The sequence below is a fragment of the Camelus dromedarius genome, chromosome 8, assembly GCF_036321535.1.
Source record: "Camelus dromedarius isolate mCamDro1 chromosome 8, mCamDro1.pat, whole genome shotgun sequence".
Classification (NCBI taxonomy): Eukaryota; Metazoa; Chordata; class Mammalia; order Artiodactyla; family Camelidae; genus Camelus; species Camelus dromedarius.
Window position 1 is genome coordinate 55,282,102 of NC_087443.1, and position 16,745 is coordinate 55,298,846.

A 16,745-nucleotide genomic window follows, 5' to 3' on the forward strand; every position below is an offset into this window, starting at 1 on the left:
GCAAGCAGAAAAATGGACTGAGATTCATTTTTGGATTTTCACATGGTTTCACAGCCACTAATGACAAAATAGCTGACAGGGAGCCCAGAGCTGGGCTTTACATAGGATTTGAATTTCTTGCATTATCATCTGTCTTCTCATCTAGTAAGTAGGGTAACAAGTCCTTCAAACTAGTTAAGGTTTAAAAGTTAACTACTGGAAAAGTGTTACTGGATACTTTGTCTTGGCCCTTAGAATTGCAAGTTGATCCTGCTTCATGCTAAGTTTTCATCAAATGGGCACATACAGGATGGAGCCAGACTGGGCAAGAAGATCTGGTTAAACTGACAGACGGAAGGGAGGGATGGGGTGGGGGTGGGGGTGGGGGGTGGATGCCACCAAATGGCAGGGAAGACCAACTGGCCACTAAACAGGCAATAGGTGTGGGAAGGGGTTGAATGTCATTTCTGCCTGAATGCTGGAAGGAGTCAAACCCAACGCCACAGGTCTCTGCATTCAACCCAGTGAAGGTTGCCACCTGTCAGTAGACAAGTCCACAAAGTCAACATCTAAAAGGCCGAACAAACTTCTGTGACACTTCCAGATCTCCAGATGGCACTAGGCAAACAGCCAGCTGGCTTCCTCATTAGCAGGGAATTCCTCCTGAAAACAGACATTACAGGCAACCTCTTGTGCAAGCACTGAGGTTGTGAGCTTTTATTGCCTCTAATCCCCACCTGGTGAGTAGCTGCCAGGCTTCTCACCAATGCACTGCCCAAATATTTTGAAGACAGCCATGCTCCAGGATGAGCAAGCTGCCCAGTTTTATGTCAGAAGTCCTGTTTAAATGCTATTTTGACTATCAAACAACAAATAATCAATAAAGCATTTGGGTCACAGTATAAGTAAGTTAGAAACAACTGAAAGCGATAATTACTATTTTTCTCAGTTCTATGGTTTCTGATTTTTCACTCACCACTTTTATATACTATACTCTAACCTGGGTTCAAATAATTTTTCAAATGTATTTTTCTTTAAATCCCATGAAAATGAGAGGTAGATTTAGAATAAAAGGCCTTCTGATCTAAAGCTGCTCAATTTATTTCATTACATTCCTAATTATGTGTGTGTTTCCTCCCCTGTGGCTCATGGTCCTGTGGAAAACCCTCCACCCAACTCATTCCAACTATACCCCTATGACCAGAGTGATCAGCTGTCTTGTAGCAGCTCTCAAATGCCTCCATCTCCATGCTACCAAGTTTTATTCTCCTTAACTAGTCCATGTAGGCCACTTTCTCATCATGCCTTTCCAGGCTACTATATATCATCTTGTCCAAGGCAGGGAGCAGAACCTCCAGAATAAAGCAGGCACTCTCATCTGCTGGTTCATTTTAGTCTACATTACTGAGCACTGGGAAGGTACTTTCAGTTTTTTTGGAGGTCATTTAAAATATTTAATATTGTTACAATTTTTAGCAGCAGTTTAAAACCTTCTGTGGCTCTCTGAAACCTCTACCCAAGCCCCTAAGGGTAGTACACCAGGCCCTCCATCCACCAGTGAACCATCCTTTCATGTGGATTCCAACCTTGGCTCCTGCCATCTGTCTAGTACTTGCAGTCATCCTAACAGGGCCTTGCTGTCTCACGCCTCCAAGTCTTTGTGCGGGACAACTTCATTACCACACAGCTGGCACCTTCATGGCAACACTACAGCAGCTACCATACCTATGACACTTCCCTATTTACGTCTATCCTACCTTCTGGGTCTGTCACCTGCAGCAAACCTGTCTGGCCAACACCAATTTGGAAACTACCTTCCATATCTCACTCTCTAGACCCTCTTTCCCCTCAGTGACCTCTAAGGTTAAGCCCCACAATCTCAGTGGCTTAAACTGAGCCACCAAGAATGACTGTGACTTTGGCTGGCTAAAATGACTTAAATCAAGCTCTCCCTACAACCATGTCCTACATTTTAAAAATTTTAATTCCTGTCGCCTTACACATGCAAAACTTTGAAAATAACTGTAAATACATTTGTAGACCACATTACCATTGACTCCACATGTCCCAATGCAGGCTTATCCCCTCCCCCCTTTTTAATGTTAAACTGTAGATTAGCTGTTTAATAAAAACAGTTCTCACTTTGCATCCAGAAGCTGGTTATAGAAGAGATTCCCTTATACTTCTAGTTTTTCGACTAGACAAAAAGTGTTCACTAAAGAGATCAAAAGTAACTCAAATATGTACCAATTTAAACTATTTGGCTAACGGGAATTGCCAAGTATAGGTGTCAAGGCTGGTTTAAAAAAAAATCAGAGGGAGAAAAGAACCAAGGAGGCTGACAAGAATTTAAGTAACTAGTTAAAACTGGAGATGAAAAAAAAAAAAGTACAAATAGACATGGAGAAATGAACCACTGATTTTGATGCAGTACAATAAAAAGAATCCCTTCCATCAGTATAGAACACTCGTTTCCAATGTGATCTCTATGTACATTATCTGTTCCATAGGCTGGAGAGGAGGTGTCTTCATTTTACAGGTACAGTAGTCAAGATGTTAGGACCCTAGTTTTGATTACGTCTGGGCAAAAAGAGACTCAGCTACTCTAGTTTATCTACAAAACGTAGCTGTCTACCCTACCAGCTTCGCAGCATAGTTGTGAAGGAACGTATGTGAAGCTGCTGTGAAAAAGTAGTAAGTACCAGACAAATGCAATGTGTTACTAATCAGGAGAAAGACAGGCGCAGGGGTAATGGGGTTTGAATGTAAGAGTCAGAGCTTGTATATTTTATAAAGTCAAAAGAATGACAATAAAAAAGAAAAGTAATTTCTTAAGACCAATCTTATTGTACCATTCTTTCAACTTTCTGTATATTTAACTTTTTTTTTCCAAATAAAAAGTTTGGGGAAAAACCAAACCTTAAATTTTAAATCCTTTGTTTCAGGGGTTAGCAAACGATGGCCCACTGGCTGTTGTTGTTTTACTGGAGCACAGCCATGCTCACTAGTTGATGTACTGTCCACCACAGCTGCTGTGCTACAATGGTATGGCTCTCAAAGCCTCAAATATTTCCTATCAGGCTCTTTACAGAAAGCTGGCTGACCCCTGCTTTATTTAATTGTGGAAAGCTATTAGTAATCTCTCCGTATGCATGCCAATAATAATGGGTTATCTCTTATGCTTGGTTCACCTGTTTCAAAAAGGAAAGAAATAAAGCATCCAAGGGAAGTACATTTGACTTTTTATTACTTAAAAAAAAATCCAACTTCAGTTAGATTAACAGACTAGATCAGAACCTCAAATGTGACACATTATATACCGTACTGGATTTCTATTACTAAAAAGCCAGCTGGAATATGACCTACACAAACCAAGGGTGCGCACAAAATGGAGGTAATCACTGAGCAGTAACTGTTTCCTTCCCACTGTCACCAACTGCCTGTGCTCTGTGGGGATCTACAGATCCAAGTTTGACACAGCTGAAAAGTCCAAGTGGGACTGCTTTTCCAAGGGTATCGTTTTCCTTTAAATAGAATGCCATGTTGTTTCTTACTTGCCTAAGCTCTTACCTTATATAAGGCTTATAATTTTCAAGTGACCTAAACTGATGAATTAGGGTAAACACACAGTATTCTGCTGTATCAGTCAATTATCAGCAAGTCCAGTTCACCAATACTTCAGTGTAAATAGTTTTCACAACAGTTTATTTCCACTTCCTAATACAGTAAAATAAGAATTTAATGTTTACTTTTGCCTTTGCACAATTCTGCCTACAGCTCCAATAAGAATGTTGACAAATCAGATGGCTTTCAGAAAAAGCTCACAGCAGAGAAAGTTATTCCCCATACTGAATTTAAATCTTGTAATATTTCTGCAGCTATATGTCAACATTCTGATCAACCCTACCTCTAAATCTAGTCTAGTCTATTTCTGTACACACTTCTAAACAATCTTTATAAACTTTTACTTCTCTGATCTCTTTAACATCTTGATTGCTAAACTATAGCTTCATAACTATGCAATTTTTATGAAGATATAAAGTATTAATGAATACTTGTGTTTTCATATGTCACTACTCCTATTTATTACATGTTCCAATAAATCAACAGAATGAAGCACTAAGACATGCTGAAATCTAACTTAAAACCCAGATGGAACTGCAGTGTACAGATTACAGAAAGACTTTTCTTTCCCAGAATTCATATACAGAAGCCCTTCAGTATGTAGCTTTTTCTGAACAAATTACATCAATACACTTTTTCTTTTTCACACTTGTAAAACAGGAAATCTTAAAATAGTATTTATTTGCAACACATTTGGTATAAGGTGGTTAGTAAACATTTAGGAAACAAAAGCTTTATCAAAATGAATACAGTTTGTAGATAAACCCTAAATAAAGTGGTTTTTGGAAGAACTGGAATTTGTAGCAACCACCTTTATAAAGAGGCCCACCCACTCTCAATGGAAAACTCAAGCATACCATTCATTAGGTCAGGTATCACCAAAGTATAATGAATTCTAAGGGTATGGGGCTTGATTTATGGGAGAACTTAACACAATCTAGGAGCCCAACATGATACACTAAAGAATGCTTTACCACCCCTCCAGCCATTACATTTCCAACTTACCTGACTCTTGTACTTGGATATATTTAATACATATATGATATGTATGTACATACATAATGATGCCAATTACTAATGCAGCTAAATTTCAGGAGAACCGTGCTTATAGATACAATGGGGAAGTTTATCCTTAGTTTTTTTTTTTTATAGTGTTCAAAGCATCAGTTGCTAAGTTGAGCAAACACTAACAAATGAAAGACAAATAGCATTTATGGAGAAGAATAACCCTACCCTTTAATTAACTTAAATAACATTATATTTTACTATTCTACAGCTGAGAGCTAGGGAGATAAACTATTTGTGGATTACATCTTTTTTAAGACATACACGCACACATCCAGCCCCTCTATGAAGCCATAAACCAATGCATAGTTTCTCAAGGACTTTTCAAAGTGATTTATATTCACTTTAATGGAGTTCTTAACGTACTTGGAAATTAGAAAATTACTTTTTACTCAAGATTTCGAAGGACTTCAAATAGAGATCAATTTAGTAAAGGAATTGGTGTACCTGAAAGCAGCTAAACCACTCATTCTTTAAAAACCCTACATCTTACTTGCAAGATTCATGAGAAGCAAATTTCATTTTATTAAGACAGAAGCTTGCCATCCAATTTACACTCCATCAGATAGACTATATGTTCTTATAAGTACTTTACATGTAGTTTAAAAGTTACATAATGTAAGCCATTAAGTACTGACTTTTAGTTCCTTTTCTTATAAGATCTTAAAGGTAGGTGGGAAGAAAGAGAAAATGGGAGAACCAGTAGAAAACATTTAATGTAACATTTTGGTTTGAAGAAGAGGATGTACCTACAGTTTCTGATCAAAATTCTGTTTATTCCTGTCAGCCATACTGAAGTAGTAAGAAATCAAACATTTCACCCTTTACAGTCCTCACATGCTATATTATAAGATGCAGAGCCTATTACTTTATAGAAACATATTTTGTAATGAAAACATCTTATGTGCCTATGAATGGCATGAGTTTCTCATTAAGGTTTAAATACAGCTATTTTCAGTCTTTCTAAAAATACCAATATACAGTATTGTTTTAGGTGGTCATTTGCATAGCAAACTATTAAACTAGAAACTCAATGGTTCTAGGAAAACTTCACATTATGGATAGTTCCAGAAAGACGTATAAATTAAAATCTCTTCTCTTAGAAAACTGTAACCTTTCTTTGCTCATCCCACAGTAAGCTTACCACTTTTACCCATCCCCACTTTATACGGTACACCAACCTGAACAGATCTCGTGCCACAATTTCATTCAAAGGCCTTGTCATTCACTCTGTGACTGTACTGGATAAACTAGAAGTAAGCAAGTTTGAGGATTTTAAAGTGTGGGTCCCCTGTACTAGAAAAGCATAGTTTACAGTATATTAAAGAAAAATTGCATTCAGTAATATTGCCTTTTGAAAAGATATCATCAAATTGCAAACACATATATTTTCACAAAACAATTTGGTCAGGAAATTTTATTTTAACACTCTAAAGCAGTAATGCTTTAGATGTTACTTAAGTGCCCCAGACAGGATTAACAAAATTAAATGTTTCTAAATTACAAATTTAGCTCCTGTAGGAGCCTCAGAAAAAAACAGAAGAAAACAATCCCCCCTCCCAAAAGAAGTATGACACACACATTTTGAAGAAACCCCGATGTTTCATGCAGTGGTAGGCAAGATGTAAAAAGCCGCCCAGATTCACACATTTCTACACCAATCATCATCAGAAAAAAGGAATCCGTAGTCAACCTGTACATCCAAATGCATTTGAGAATCTACACCTACATTACATTATTTAATGTTATATACATTTATTACCCGCCCCCCCTTGTTTTTAATAATTTCTTATGTAAAACCTTCATTCAAACCCAAAAAAGATGTAAGACTAACTTGGGGGGAGGGGGCAGATAATCACTTTAGACATTCAGTTAAAATGTAGTTTATCTAAATCTCAAAATGTTTAATAAAAACAAATATCTTCTCCATTTAACACTTCGCTTTCTAACTGTACAGTAAATTGCATTGTAGAGAGTACACCTCTATCTTCAGACTGTATCTTCTTTGGATGGAATTAAGATGTAACTGGATAGTTTTAAGATAAATAAATGGGAAGTTGGTCCAACTAAGATGACAGCAGATATATTACATGCAGGATTTAATGTTTTTAAATTCTCTCTTTAAAAAAAAAAGGATGTAGTTCAATCGGGAAAAAAAAAAGGTGAAAAAAGAACCCAGGTTCAATATATAAAAATGTCCCTTAATAGGTTGACGATGGCAGTAAAAATAAGAGAAAAAAAGTAATCTTTCTGGAACATCATTTTTCAGTAACGTAGAAATACTAGTGCCAGGAAGATTTCTATTCATGTAATTTTAGCATCCAAGTTTCCCTCTATTTATTTTATTGGAACAAATGCTTTAAATAAACTATTTGTCCTCTTCACTGAAGAGAGCTGGTCTATTTCATCTTTAATGAGCTAGTTTTTGGGAAGATTAGTCATGTACTGTAGTAATGCCTACTGCATAAAATCCAAGCATTTGCTGTGAACAGCTGGAGAAAGCAGTCAGTAAGAACCTAGGATCAATGGAAATAGATGTTACTTTAAGCCATCCACGAAAGAGAGACCCACAAAGTACCCAGTGTTAAAGCCCAAATCTCTTGCGCTTTTTTTTTGCTGTGCAAGTTCCACCCCTGTGAAAGAAAAATTGATCCAAAGTTCCAGGTTTTCTTGGGTCTTTAGTCAATTTTCACATTAGTATAGATTTTTCGGACAAAGGCACTTGTTCCCATGTAACCAATTGCTCCTGTAAAGATAAAATAAGATGTTTTGAAACAAATGCATAGAGAACAGCAACCGTCATTTACAAACAAACACCAAATAAATGCTCTCTGCTCTGGAAAGTTATTCTTTTTCCAAGATAACACCTTTACGTTAGTATTCTCTACAAACTTATTAAAATTATATCATTTGTTTTACAAATCGCCTGTTAACTGTCGTACACCAAGTCTGACCTGATATACTATTTTAGAATTAAATTAAATATCACTTACATGAATTATGAACTATATAAATTTAAATAATCTCTTATAAAAGCAAGAATAACTTCAGGATGACAAACATTTGTTAAATAAAAAAATATCTTTTTAAAATTTAAGCACAGATTATTCCAGGTCATTAATATGTTCCCCAAACCATATGATACCTTATGGATAGGTAAGTAAAAAGTGATCGGGGATTCTCTCAGGGAAGAATTGAGAACTATGACCCAATGGCATTTGAAGCTCTAGAGAGACATTTCTGATGGCGTCATTTTTTTATGTTTAAACTGCAGAAGCTATGTGGTTGGTAGGAAGGCAGGCATATTTGAGGGAATGGATAAGAGAGACAGGTAAGTAGGTCAGGAGTTCTGAAATGTCTTTAAATAATTAGTTTTAGGTCAAATGGGACCTAAAACACCAGAGAGCAAAGGTGTTTTTGTCTGTTTTGTTAAATTAAGGATCTGCCTCCTGTGCCTAAAAGAGTACTTGGCATACAGTAAGATATTCAATAAATACCTGCTGAAAAATGAATGAACTGGATAGTTCCTTACTACAAATAATAAGGGACCTTTAGAACAAGACTGCTGGTCATTCACATCATAGAGAAGATTCTCTATTAGATTTAGGAATTTACCATCTAAGCCCATTATTCAAAAGCTAAAAGTAAATCTTCCATGAATTAATAATGATATACACCACATGCGCCTATTTGGGCACCTTTGAACTAACTTTTATTAAACCAACTGGTGTACGCAAGGGAAATAGTAAGTCTCTTCTGCCTGTCCTGTATGTATGTGAACTGTACCTCAAGGGAACCAGTTGATGAAAGTAAGTTTCTCCTTAGAGAAGTATCCCAGCTAATTAGAATATTATAACCACTAATAGATTATCTGAGCTAGGCAATAATTATCAAGGGCTGCTAACTCACAAAGAAAGGCAACCAGACTCTTGATGAAAGTTTAACTGTTCAAACTACCTGTTAATATACTTGGACAAATATTCTTGAGTCTGATCAAGTCTATAGACCTAAGTACCACTTTTCAGGCAATATGATGGGGGAAGCATAAGTGACACCTCAGGGATACAATCAGCAAAATCCAGAGTGTAGAAAACTCTACAGGAATTCAAACAAACAAACAAACAAAAACCCACGTTCCCTAAATAACTGCAAGGGAAAAGAGAGAGAACATCAGCAGATTGAAAGATCCTTAAAAGAGTGTTCAACCCAGCAATGCACGAACTTTAACTGGATGTTGATGCAAACAAACTGTACTAAAAGAGAAATGAGGATGTGTGGGGTAAATCTGAATACTAACTAAATACTGAACACATTAAGAAATTTTACGTATATATATATGTGTATACTGAAATATTATTAAAACTATTATTACTAAGTTATATATTACAGCTATATAATTCTATATAAACACTGCATATTTGATATACACATACACATATATATATATACACACATATACTGAGATATTTACACAGTTGAAATGACATGAGGTTTGAGAGTCATGTCAGAAAAGAGGGGAGGTATGGTGGGAATATGAGTAAGACAAGATTGACTACAAATTGATTACTGTGTTAGATGTGTTCAGGTACATGGGGACTCATTACATACATATTATTGTTCCTCTTTTTGTATATATTTGAAAATTTCCCGTAATTAAATATTAAAAATATTTTTTAAAAACCCCAAACAACAAAGCAAACCTTTTTTAAATTATTTTTACAATAGACATTCTTTTTATAATACGAAATTATCATACTACACTTGAAAATAGTGATAATTCATTCTGAAATAGTTATATATAAGTCCTTACAAGGTAAGAGAAAAAACATCACTCAATTTTATTAAAAAAAACCAAACCCTGAATTCTTATAACATGAAAATACATGCAAAATTTTAATTGGAATCAAAAATTTAACTGGCATAATATAACACTAGTCCAACTACCAAATCCAATTTTCCAGACTTAGAAAACATTGTTCCCTTTTGAGCAGAGATACGCTTAAAAGCAAAACAGTGTCAACCTAGAGAATCATTTTTCCTAATCTTATGAGTACCTCAAGAATAAACTTATAAAAATATGACTTTATAAAAGGGAGATTACTGAATATGCTCTCTAGAAAAATAAATGTCTTGGGAATAATACACTTTTAAACTTAATTCCCTTAAAACTAAAATGCTATGCTCAAAATATAAAGACTATAACCATCTAATTATTTCCCACCTTAACATTGTTATTTTTTTTACATTTAAAAAAAACCCAATAAAATATTTTTCTTTCAATTACTGACTGAAAAAGCATTTTAGCAATATAACTTGATGAATATGTATAATTTTTGTATTATGATGACATTTTAATCATTTCCAGTATGAACTGCTTCCCCTCCCCCGCCCAAATAGATTAGCACTGAAGGCATATAAACTCATTAAAAAATAAATGCTGGGACACTGCCAGAACAACAGGGAACTGTAAATGTGCCAAGATTGTCAGGCAGCAAGATGAAATTTCAACAGGAAAAGCATTCAAAAAATTTAGCTAAATTCATTACATTTTCTTTGTAAATGTCAAGGTATTACCTCTCTAGGTCTTCCTAAGATCACATATAGTCAAGAAAAAAGAAATGTAACCCTCTGCATAATCCCATGAGTCTGTATCTCACTGATTGCTGGTGATAATCAAGAAAGATCTCAGATTAAATAAAGAGAAGTTCAGGGAGCATTAAATATTCTGAGAGAAGGGTCGCAAATACTGCTAAAAGAAACTTCTGATTGCCTAGGGATACACAGGACATTCCTATGTAACACAAATCTTGTTTTAAACTTGAGTTCCTATTCATCTTTCCCTCAAGTTGGTTAACTAATTATTACAGGGGAAGGCAATCACAGCAGCTATAAACACACCATGTAACTGTAACGTAAGAGAACCGTCTTCCCTTATAGCTTAGTTTTACTACTTTATGGTCAGTGTTACTTGTGTATGTGTGCGCACCGTGGTCACATACATGGTATATATAAACAAAACAGATTCTTTTTTTTAAATTGACATGTAACACTGCATTAATTTAAGGTGTACAACATAATGATTTGATATATTTTTCTGTTGCAAAACAATCACCACAATAAATTTAGTTACAACCTCACAAAGTTTTTTTCTTGTGATCAGTACTTTTAAGATCTAATCTCTCACACAACTTTCAAATATACAACACAGTATTAATAAATCTAATCACCATGCTGTACATCACATCCCCAGAACTTATTCATCTTATAACTGGAAGTCTGCACCTTTTGACCACCTTCACCTCTGGCAACCATCAATCTGCAGAACAGATTCTTTTAATGGAGGAAAAAGCAATCCTGGTACCCTAAAGAGGTCCACAAATGTCATACCAGGACCTAACTTCTAACAAGATTATTCTATCTTCCTTATTCTATTGCCTACCGAATAACTAAAGGTAAAATTATCGAGAAAAAAAAAAAAATCCCCACCACATCTGCCATGTAACTGGCTATCTCTTACTACCTAATAATAGACCAGCATTACACTTGGTGCTTTACACACATGACAGTTACAAATAAATACTCTGAAAGATATGCTCATTTTACAGATTAGAAAATGAGATTTAGAAAGGTTTCTATGCCTTCCTATGGCCACAAAAAAAGTGAGTGGCAGCATGGAGACTTAATCGAGGTCTCTCAGGCTCTTGAGTCCATGTCTTTTCCATCTATCATGCTGCTTCCAAAAGTTCTTTCTTTATTTTCTAGCTATTTCACACATACGAGAGACTCTATCATACGCTGATAACTCTTCCTCTTCCATTTAATGGTAAATTGTGATAAACCCATAAAACAGTAGTATTATCCTCATTTTGCAGAGGTCCAGAGAACTTGGGGAACTGGATCAAGGTACAGAAACAAAGGTAGCGCAGCCAAGCGTGTACTCATGGCCGTTAAGCTGTGCTACCTTCCTGGACACCGTTACCTCCATGAACAATGGAACAGAAACTTCCAAACAAAAATCATTTGGCCAAAACCTTAACCTGTTTACATCATAATCTCTTCCAACAAATCTAAGCTTTAAAAAAATGCCAATTCTCAACATGAACGAGAAACTACTTGTGGTATGGAAAACAGTGCTATACAGAATTATTAGAAAGAGGAAATTTTAAAAGAAATCAAGGAAGTAGTAAGTTAGGTTTTGAGAAATAGTCAAAACAACTGAAATCAGATGCTTGAGTTTATTATGTTCCTGTTCAAACAACAGAATGTAATTTCTGAATTACCAATTACTGTATTTTTCTGATTCTGAAATACTCAAAGATCTACTCATGATATTCCAAGAGTTTCGGAACTTACCACACATTATCCCCAAGGCTGTGCTAAATACTGCCATATATCCAAAGTAAAATGATGTTTGAAATAAGCCATACATCCTGAAATAAAACAAAAAAATTATATATAGTTTGTTCATTTTTACTTTCAACATAAGGCCTAAATTCTAGTATTTAAATGACAAACTTAGTTTCCTAAATACAAAATGAGAAAATGTCTCCACTTACTTTGTTTTGAAAAAATAGTAGTAAAAGGAATACATGTAAACATAAATTGCAGTTGATGCAGCAGAGAGAAAACTTGTCCATTGCCTGAAGAAAAAAAAGTAATTCTTTTGACTGAATGGCACTGAAAGATTTTAAAGCAAATAATTTTTCTATATATTTAAAAACAAATGCATGTATACAACATTTAAATATATCACAAGGAGAGAGCCTAAGAATTGGAAGGAGAGATCCTGAATTTTGTCAGATTCCCTATTTAAAATGACCTTAAATAAACTATTTCCTTCTTCAGATCTGTCTCCTTGTATTTAAGATAGTAACCCTCTTTAAAATAAAAACTTTTTTGACTGATACGACTTTTCCTCTACAATCTTCATCATTTTTATAATTGAAAAATATCCCTACACTATCTTAAGGAGAAAAATTTCCGTACAGATCTTTTAATCTGCTTGATACACTTCAAAGGAATCTTATTTTAAAATGTTATGGTCCCCAGAGGTTCTTTCCAGGAGTAAGTACTCACCACCTATAGTCCTCTGCATTTAGTAGAAAGTATGTGCACACGATGGTCACACAGACAGTCACGATGCACAGGATGACCAGCACCAGCATCATGAAGCCATAGACATAATAGATCTTATATGCCCAGAAAGATGTAAAGATGAAATACCTAAATAAAAGGCAATGAAAGCACAGTTTTCTAGTCTTTATTCTTAAAGCTCACCCTGCTCTTGCTAACTCTCACTTGCATCTTAGTTCTCACTTTTTTCTCACTTAAATCTCAGTATTTTTCTTTCAAGTAACTTCCAACAGTTCCCTTTCCCTTTTTTCATCTATTAAATCCTCTAAAAGTCTCTCAAAAATATTTTCTGATATAATCTTTCAAGAACAGATTCATCAGTAGGGTATTCATCTCTAAGCAAACTGAATAAATCGGAAGCTTAAGGAGTAATGTGTGGAAAAGAAAAACGAAAACAGCTAAAAATTCCTATTTTTAAGATCAAGTCAATTCCCTCATTCTTTTGTTTTTTCTAGATAGAACAGTATACAAGCAATGCATTTTATATTTTATAAACACCCTATTAATAAAAAATAGATTTGATAGAGTAATAATGTTTACAATTAGGAAAAGAAAGCCTAAAGCAGCATTATGCCATTTTCACAGTGCCGTAAGAGAAAGGGCATTACAATTTTACACCAAAAAAAGACCCTTTACTCTAATTCCACAACTGAGACCAAAAAGAATGTGATTTCTATGAAAATTATGTTGAATGCTTTGGAAAAATTCAACAAGGTGAGCCACTAAAAAAAAAGGTATAAAATTAGGTGTGGGTGAGATAGCTATAAAAGACTGGGGGACAAATTACAAATTTAGAAGGATTCTGCACTTAGAATGCTTCAGACAGGTCCATATGTTCTTGCTCCACTTTAAAAAGGTTGGAAAACATAGAAGATGCATTATGAATGTCAAAGGAAAATGATGGAAACATAAACTACGTACAAAGACAAGATCTTGGCTCTATATTTAAAAAAAAATCAGTGAAAGATATACCTTTAGTTGTTTTAAGTAAAAATACTATATATATGTCTTTTTTTTTGTAATTCTCCTGCATGAGCCAGCTTTTTCAATTAACCAATTATCAGATTCAATCATGTCTGTTAAGGAAGCATCCAATATACAGAAAAGAATCAGCAGTGGGGCATCTGGAAATATATAAGGGAATTCTGAGTAGTCTCAATGACTGGCATTTAATGGGCAGGAGCCAGAGGTGTATGATCACTTTTCTTGAACAAGCACCATACAAAGAACTGTCCTGCCTAAAATGCCAGAGCATTCCCATCAAGGAACACTGGAACACAGGCTGAGAAAAAAAAAAGGCTTACATTTTGCACAGGGGACTGCAAATACGACGCACTGTCATTGGGCACAAGATGGCAAACCTCCCACCCCTAAATACATACACACTTCCCAGCACTCCTGAGGGCCACTGTGGAAGGAGACTAGAACTGATCATGCATCCAAAGATGTCAGGATCTAGACTGACTAGCAGGTAATAATTTACCTAGTTACTTTGCTTTGAAAAAATAGTAGTCAAAGGCTGGTCTGGCATTCTCTAGCATGCATGCATTGATTTCTAAGATTTGGTGAGAGAGGTCTAGAACAATATAAAGAACAATATAAAACTTCACCTGAGTATCTGAGAACAAAGCAGAAAACTACCTTTACATAAACTACAGACTCCCTTCTATAAGCACAGACTTAACAGACTAATTCTGTTAGATGCTTTCCCATCAGATGATTCTATACCTACCCTAACTCCTAAATTTTCTTAATCCCTCAAAACATACATACACTGCCAAAACTTACATTTCAATAAAGATTGAGCCAAAAGGTAAAATTCCTCCCAGGCAAACAATAACTGCAGGCTCCATGAACCTGGAAAATATTAAAATTAACAATAAATTTCTAGTATGATTTCCACATTATATAAACCCAGATAATAGAAATCAGATGTTTGGTACTTAAAAATAATCTAAAGGACAGAAACAAACCAGTAAAAAGAAAAACAAAAATTCAAAGAGGTACAATACAGAGATGGGCCTTTAAATTAGCCATAAGTTTTTGTCAAAATTCTTTTTGGCATTAAAGGCCAACATAAGAATTTGGGGAACATAAATTCTTGCTACTGATAAAACTCAAGACTCTGAGTGTTTGCTCCTGTTCTATACTTCTCAGTAACTTCTAAAAACTTTACAATCATTTACTTCCAGAAAGTCACAGGGAAAGAAAAAAAGTCTTGAGACCCCCTATCTGAAATCACGTTTCCCAAATTGTGGCCTTGCCATCTCTTTGCTCATGCTTCCTTGAGTCAGTCGTTCTTTCTCCTATAAATTATACAATTAAGGTATTATGAGTTCTGAGTTATAATGGAGCCAAAGTATGAATAAAAAATAAAACTCAAACCTCACTCATTCACTCAACTGACTGCAAGTGGTAACTCTCCACCTAGAAGGCCTTCCCTCACCTCCTGCTTCTCTCCTGCAAGCATTGGCTCAAGTGTTCTCCCGGTAAAGCCTTCCCCAGGGCTCCCAGGAAGAAGTGAGTTCTTCCACTGCCTCGTAAACCTAATTTACCACACCACACCAAACTGTCTAATTACATACGTATCACACATCACCAGCTTATAAACCCTAGCAGGCAGAAGCTATTCATCTAGGTATTCCCAGTGCCCAGCACAGTATGGGGCACATAAAAGATACTATTTCTGGAATGGACAAACTAAAAAACGGAGAAGAAAAAAAGTGAGAGCTGAAAAAAAAACAAACTTAAAAATCATTTAATCTAGTCTTCTTTTCTCCCTTTATAGGAAGCCAAGATCCACAGAGGTTAAAAATGATCCGCTCAAAGAGACACATCAGTGAGAATCAGATCTAGTATTCAGATTTTGGTTCCCATGTAACTATATAAAGAAAATGAAAAGACCCATGAGCCTTCCTTCACCTAGATGTGACCTATGGTTAGCAAGGTCACATGTTGCTCCTTCCTCTTCTTCACCAGCTCTACTGACCCAGACGAACTTCTGTGATTTCTGACTATGCTTTTCCTTTAACCTTATCCTCCCCAATAATGGGTGAACAAACATCAGGATATCAACGGGCCTTCACCATCTAATCTTGCCTGAAAAAAGATAAAGTTGACTTAAAAAAAAAAAAGACTACAAAAGTTCTCATAAACACTAATCTAATAAAAAAAAAAAAAGCCAACCTAAAAAAAAAAAAGAACATGGATAATTCCTTAAAAGAGATCACTCTCCTTTAAAACTACAGGCTATTTTATTCAGCCTCCACTTCTGTAAATGCCTGCATACTTCAAAGTCTACAAAAGACTGTGTAAGTACTTGAATATAAGTTATATTTATAATATGGCAAAATATCTAGGAGCACAGGCTTTTCAATATTTGCCCATTATTATGAATATGTAGAGTCTAGTTACTGTACAGCTATTCTTACAAGATGGGGAATATAATAAACAGACAGTAAGACTGTTCTACTTTTATCTGCTAGTAAGAATTAGAAGAATAAAGAATGCAGAGTAGCATAAATCAGCACTAAAACATTAAATTTACTAATTTTAAAAGGCAAAACAAAATGATTATAAATCAATAAAAAATGTTTAAAAAAAGGCAAAACATATATACAATGAGTTCATGTTTTGTTCAAGTTTGAATTACAAAAATTAGAAATATAAACATATTAGTGACATCTCATTTTATGTCCAAAATTTGAAAAAATACAAATCACCTAAAGCTAAAAATCTATCAAGAACCATTATTTCAAAGCTGATGGTTAAATGAATTGTAAACTATATTTATACTGCTGCAGTAAAAGAAATGCTTTAGCTGTTAAACAGAAATAACTGTCATCCTTTGTCAGGATTAATCTTGAATTACAGGAGAGCCTCAAAAACACATTTTGTGCATAAAATGTGACAAAATGTATTTGAGAGACTCTATATTATCCCAG

At 35.0% G+C, this 16,745-nt stretch overlaps 1 protein-coding gene across 2 annotated transcripts in view; it reads right to left on the bottom strand.

The window, feature by feature from the left end:
• Positions 1-3,656: 3,656 nt before the first annotated feature.
• Positions 3,657-16,745, bottom strand: part of TM9SF3 (transmembrane 9 superfamily member 3) — a 55,768-nt gene continuing 42,679 nt past the window's right edge. For both annotated transcript variants that reach the window (XM_064488304.1, XM_064488306.1), the window contains exons 11-15: positions 14,590-14,658; positions 12,745-12,891; positions 12,225-12,308; positions 12,022-12,098; positions 3,657-7,414 (exon numbers count right to left, since the gene is read on the bottom strand). In XM_064488304.1, coding sequence (XP_064344374.1) covers positions 7,347-7,414; positions 12,022-12,098; positions 12,225-12,308; positions 12,745-12,891; positions 14,590-14,658 — 445 coding nt within the window. In that variant the 3' untranslated portion in view covers positions 3,657-7,346. The remainder of the gene's footprint in view (positions 7,415-12,021; positions 12,099-12,224; positions 12,309-12,744; positions 12,892-14,589; positions 14,659-16,745) is intronic.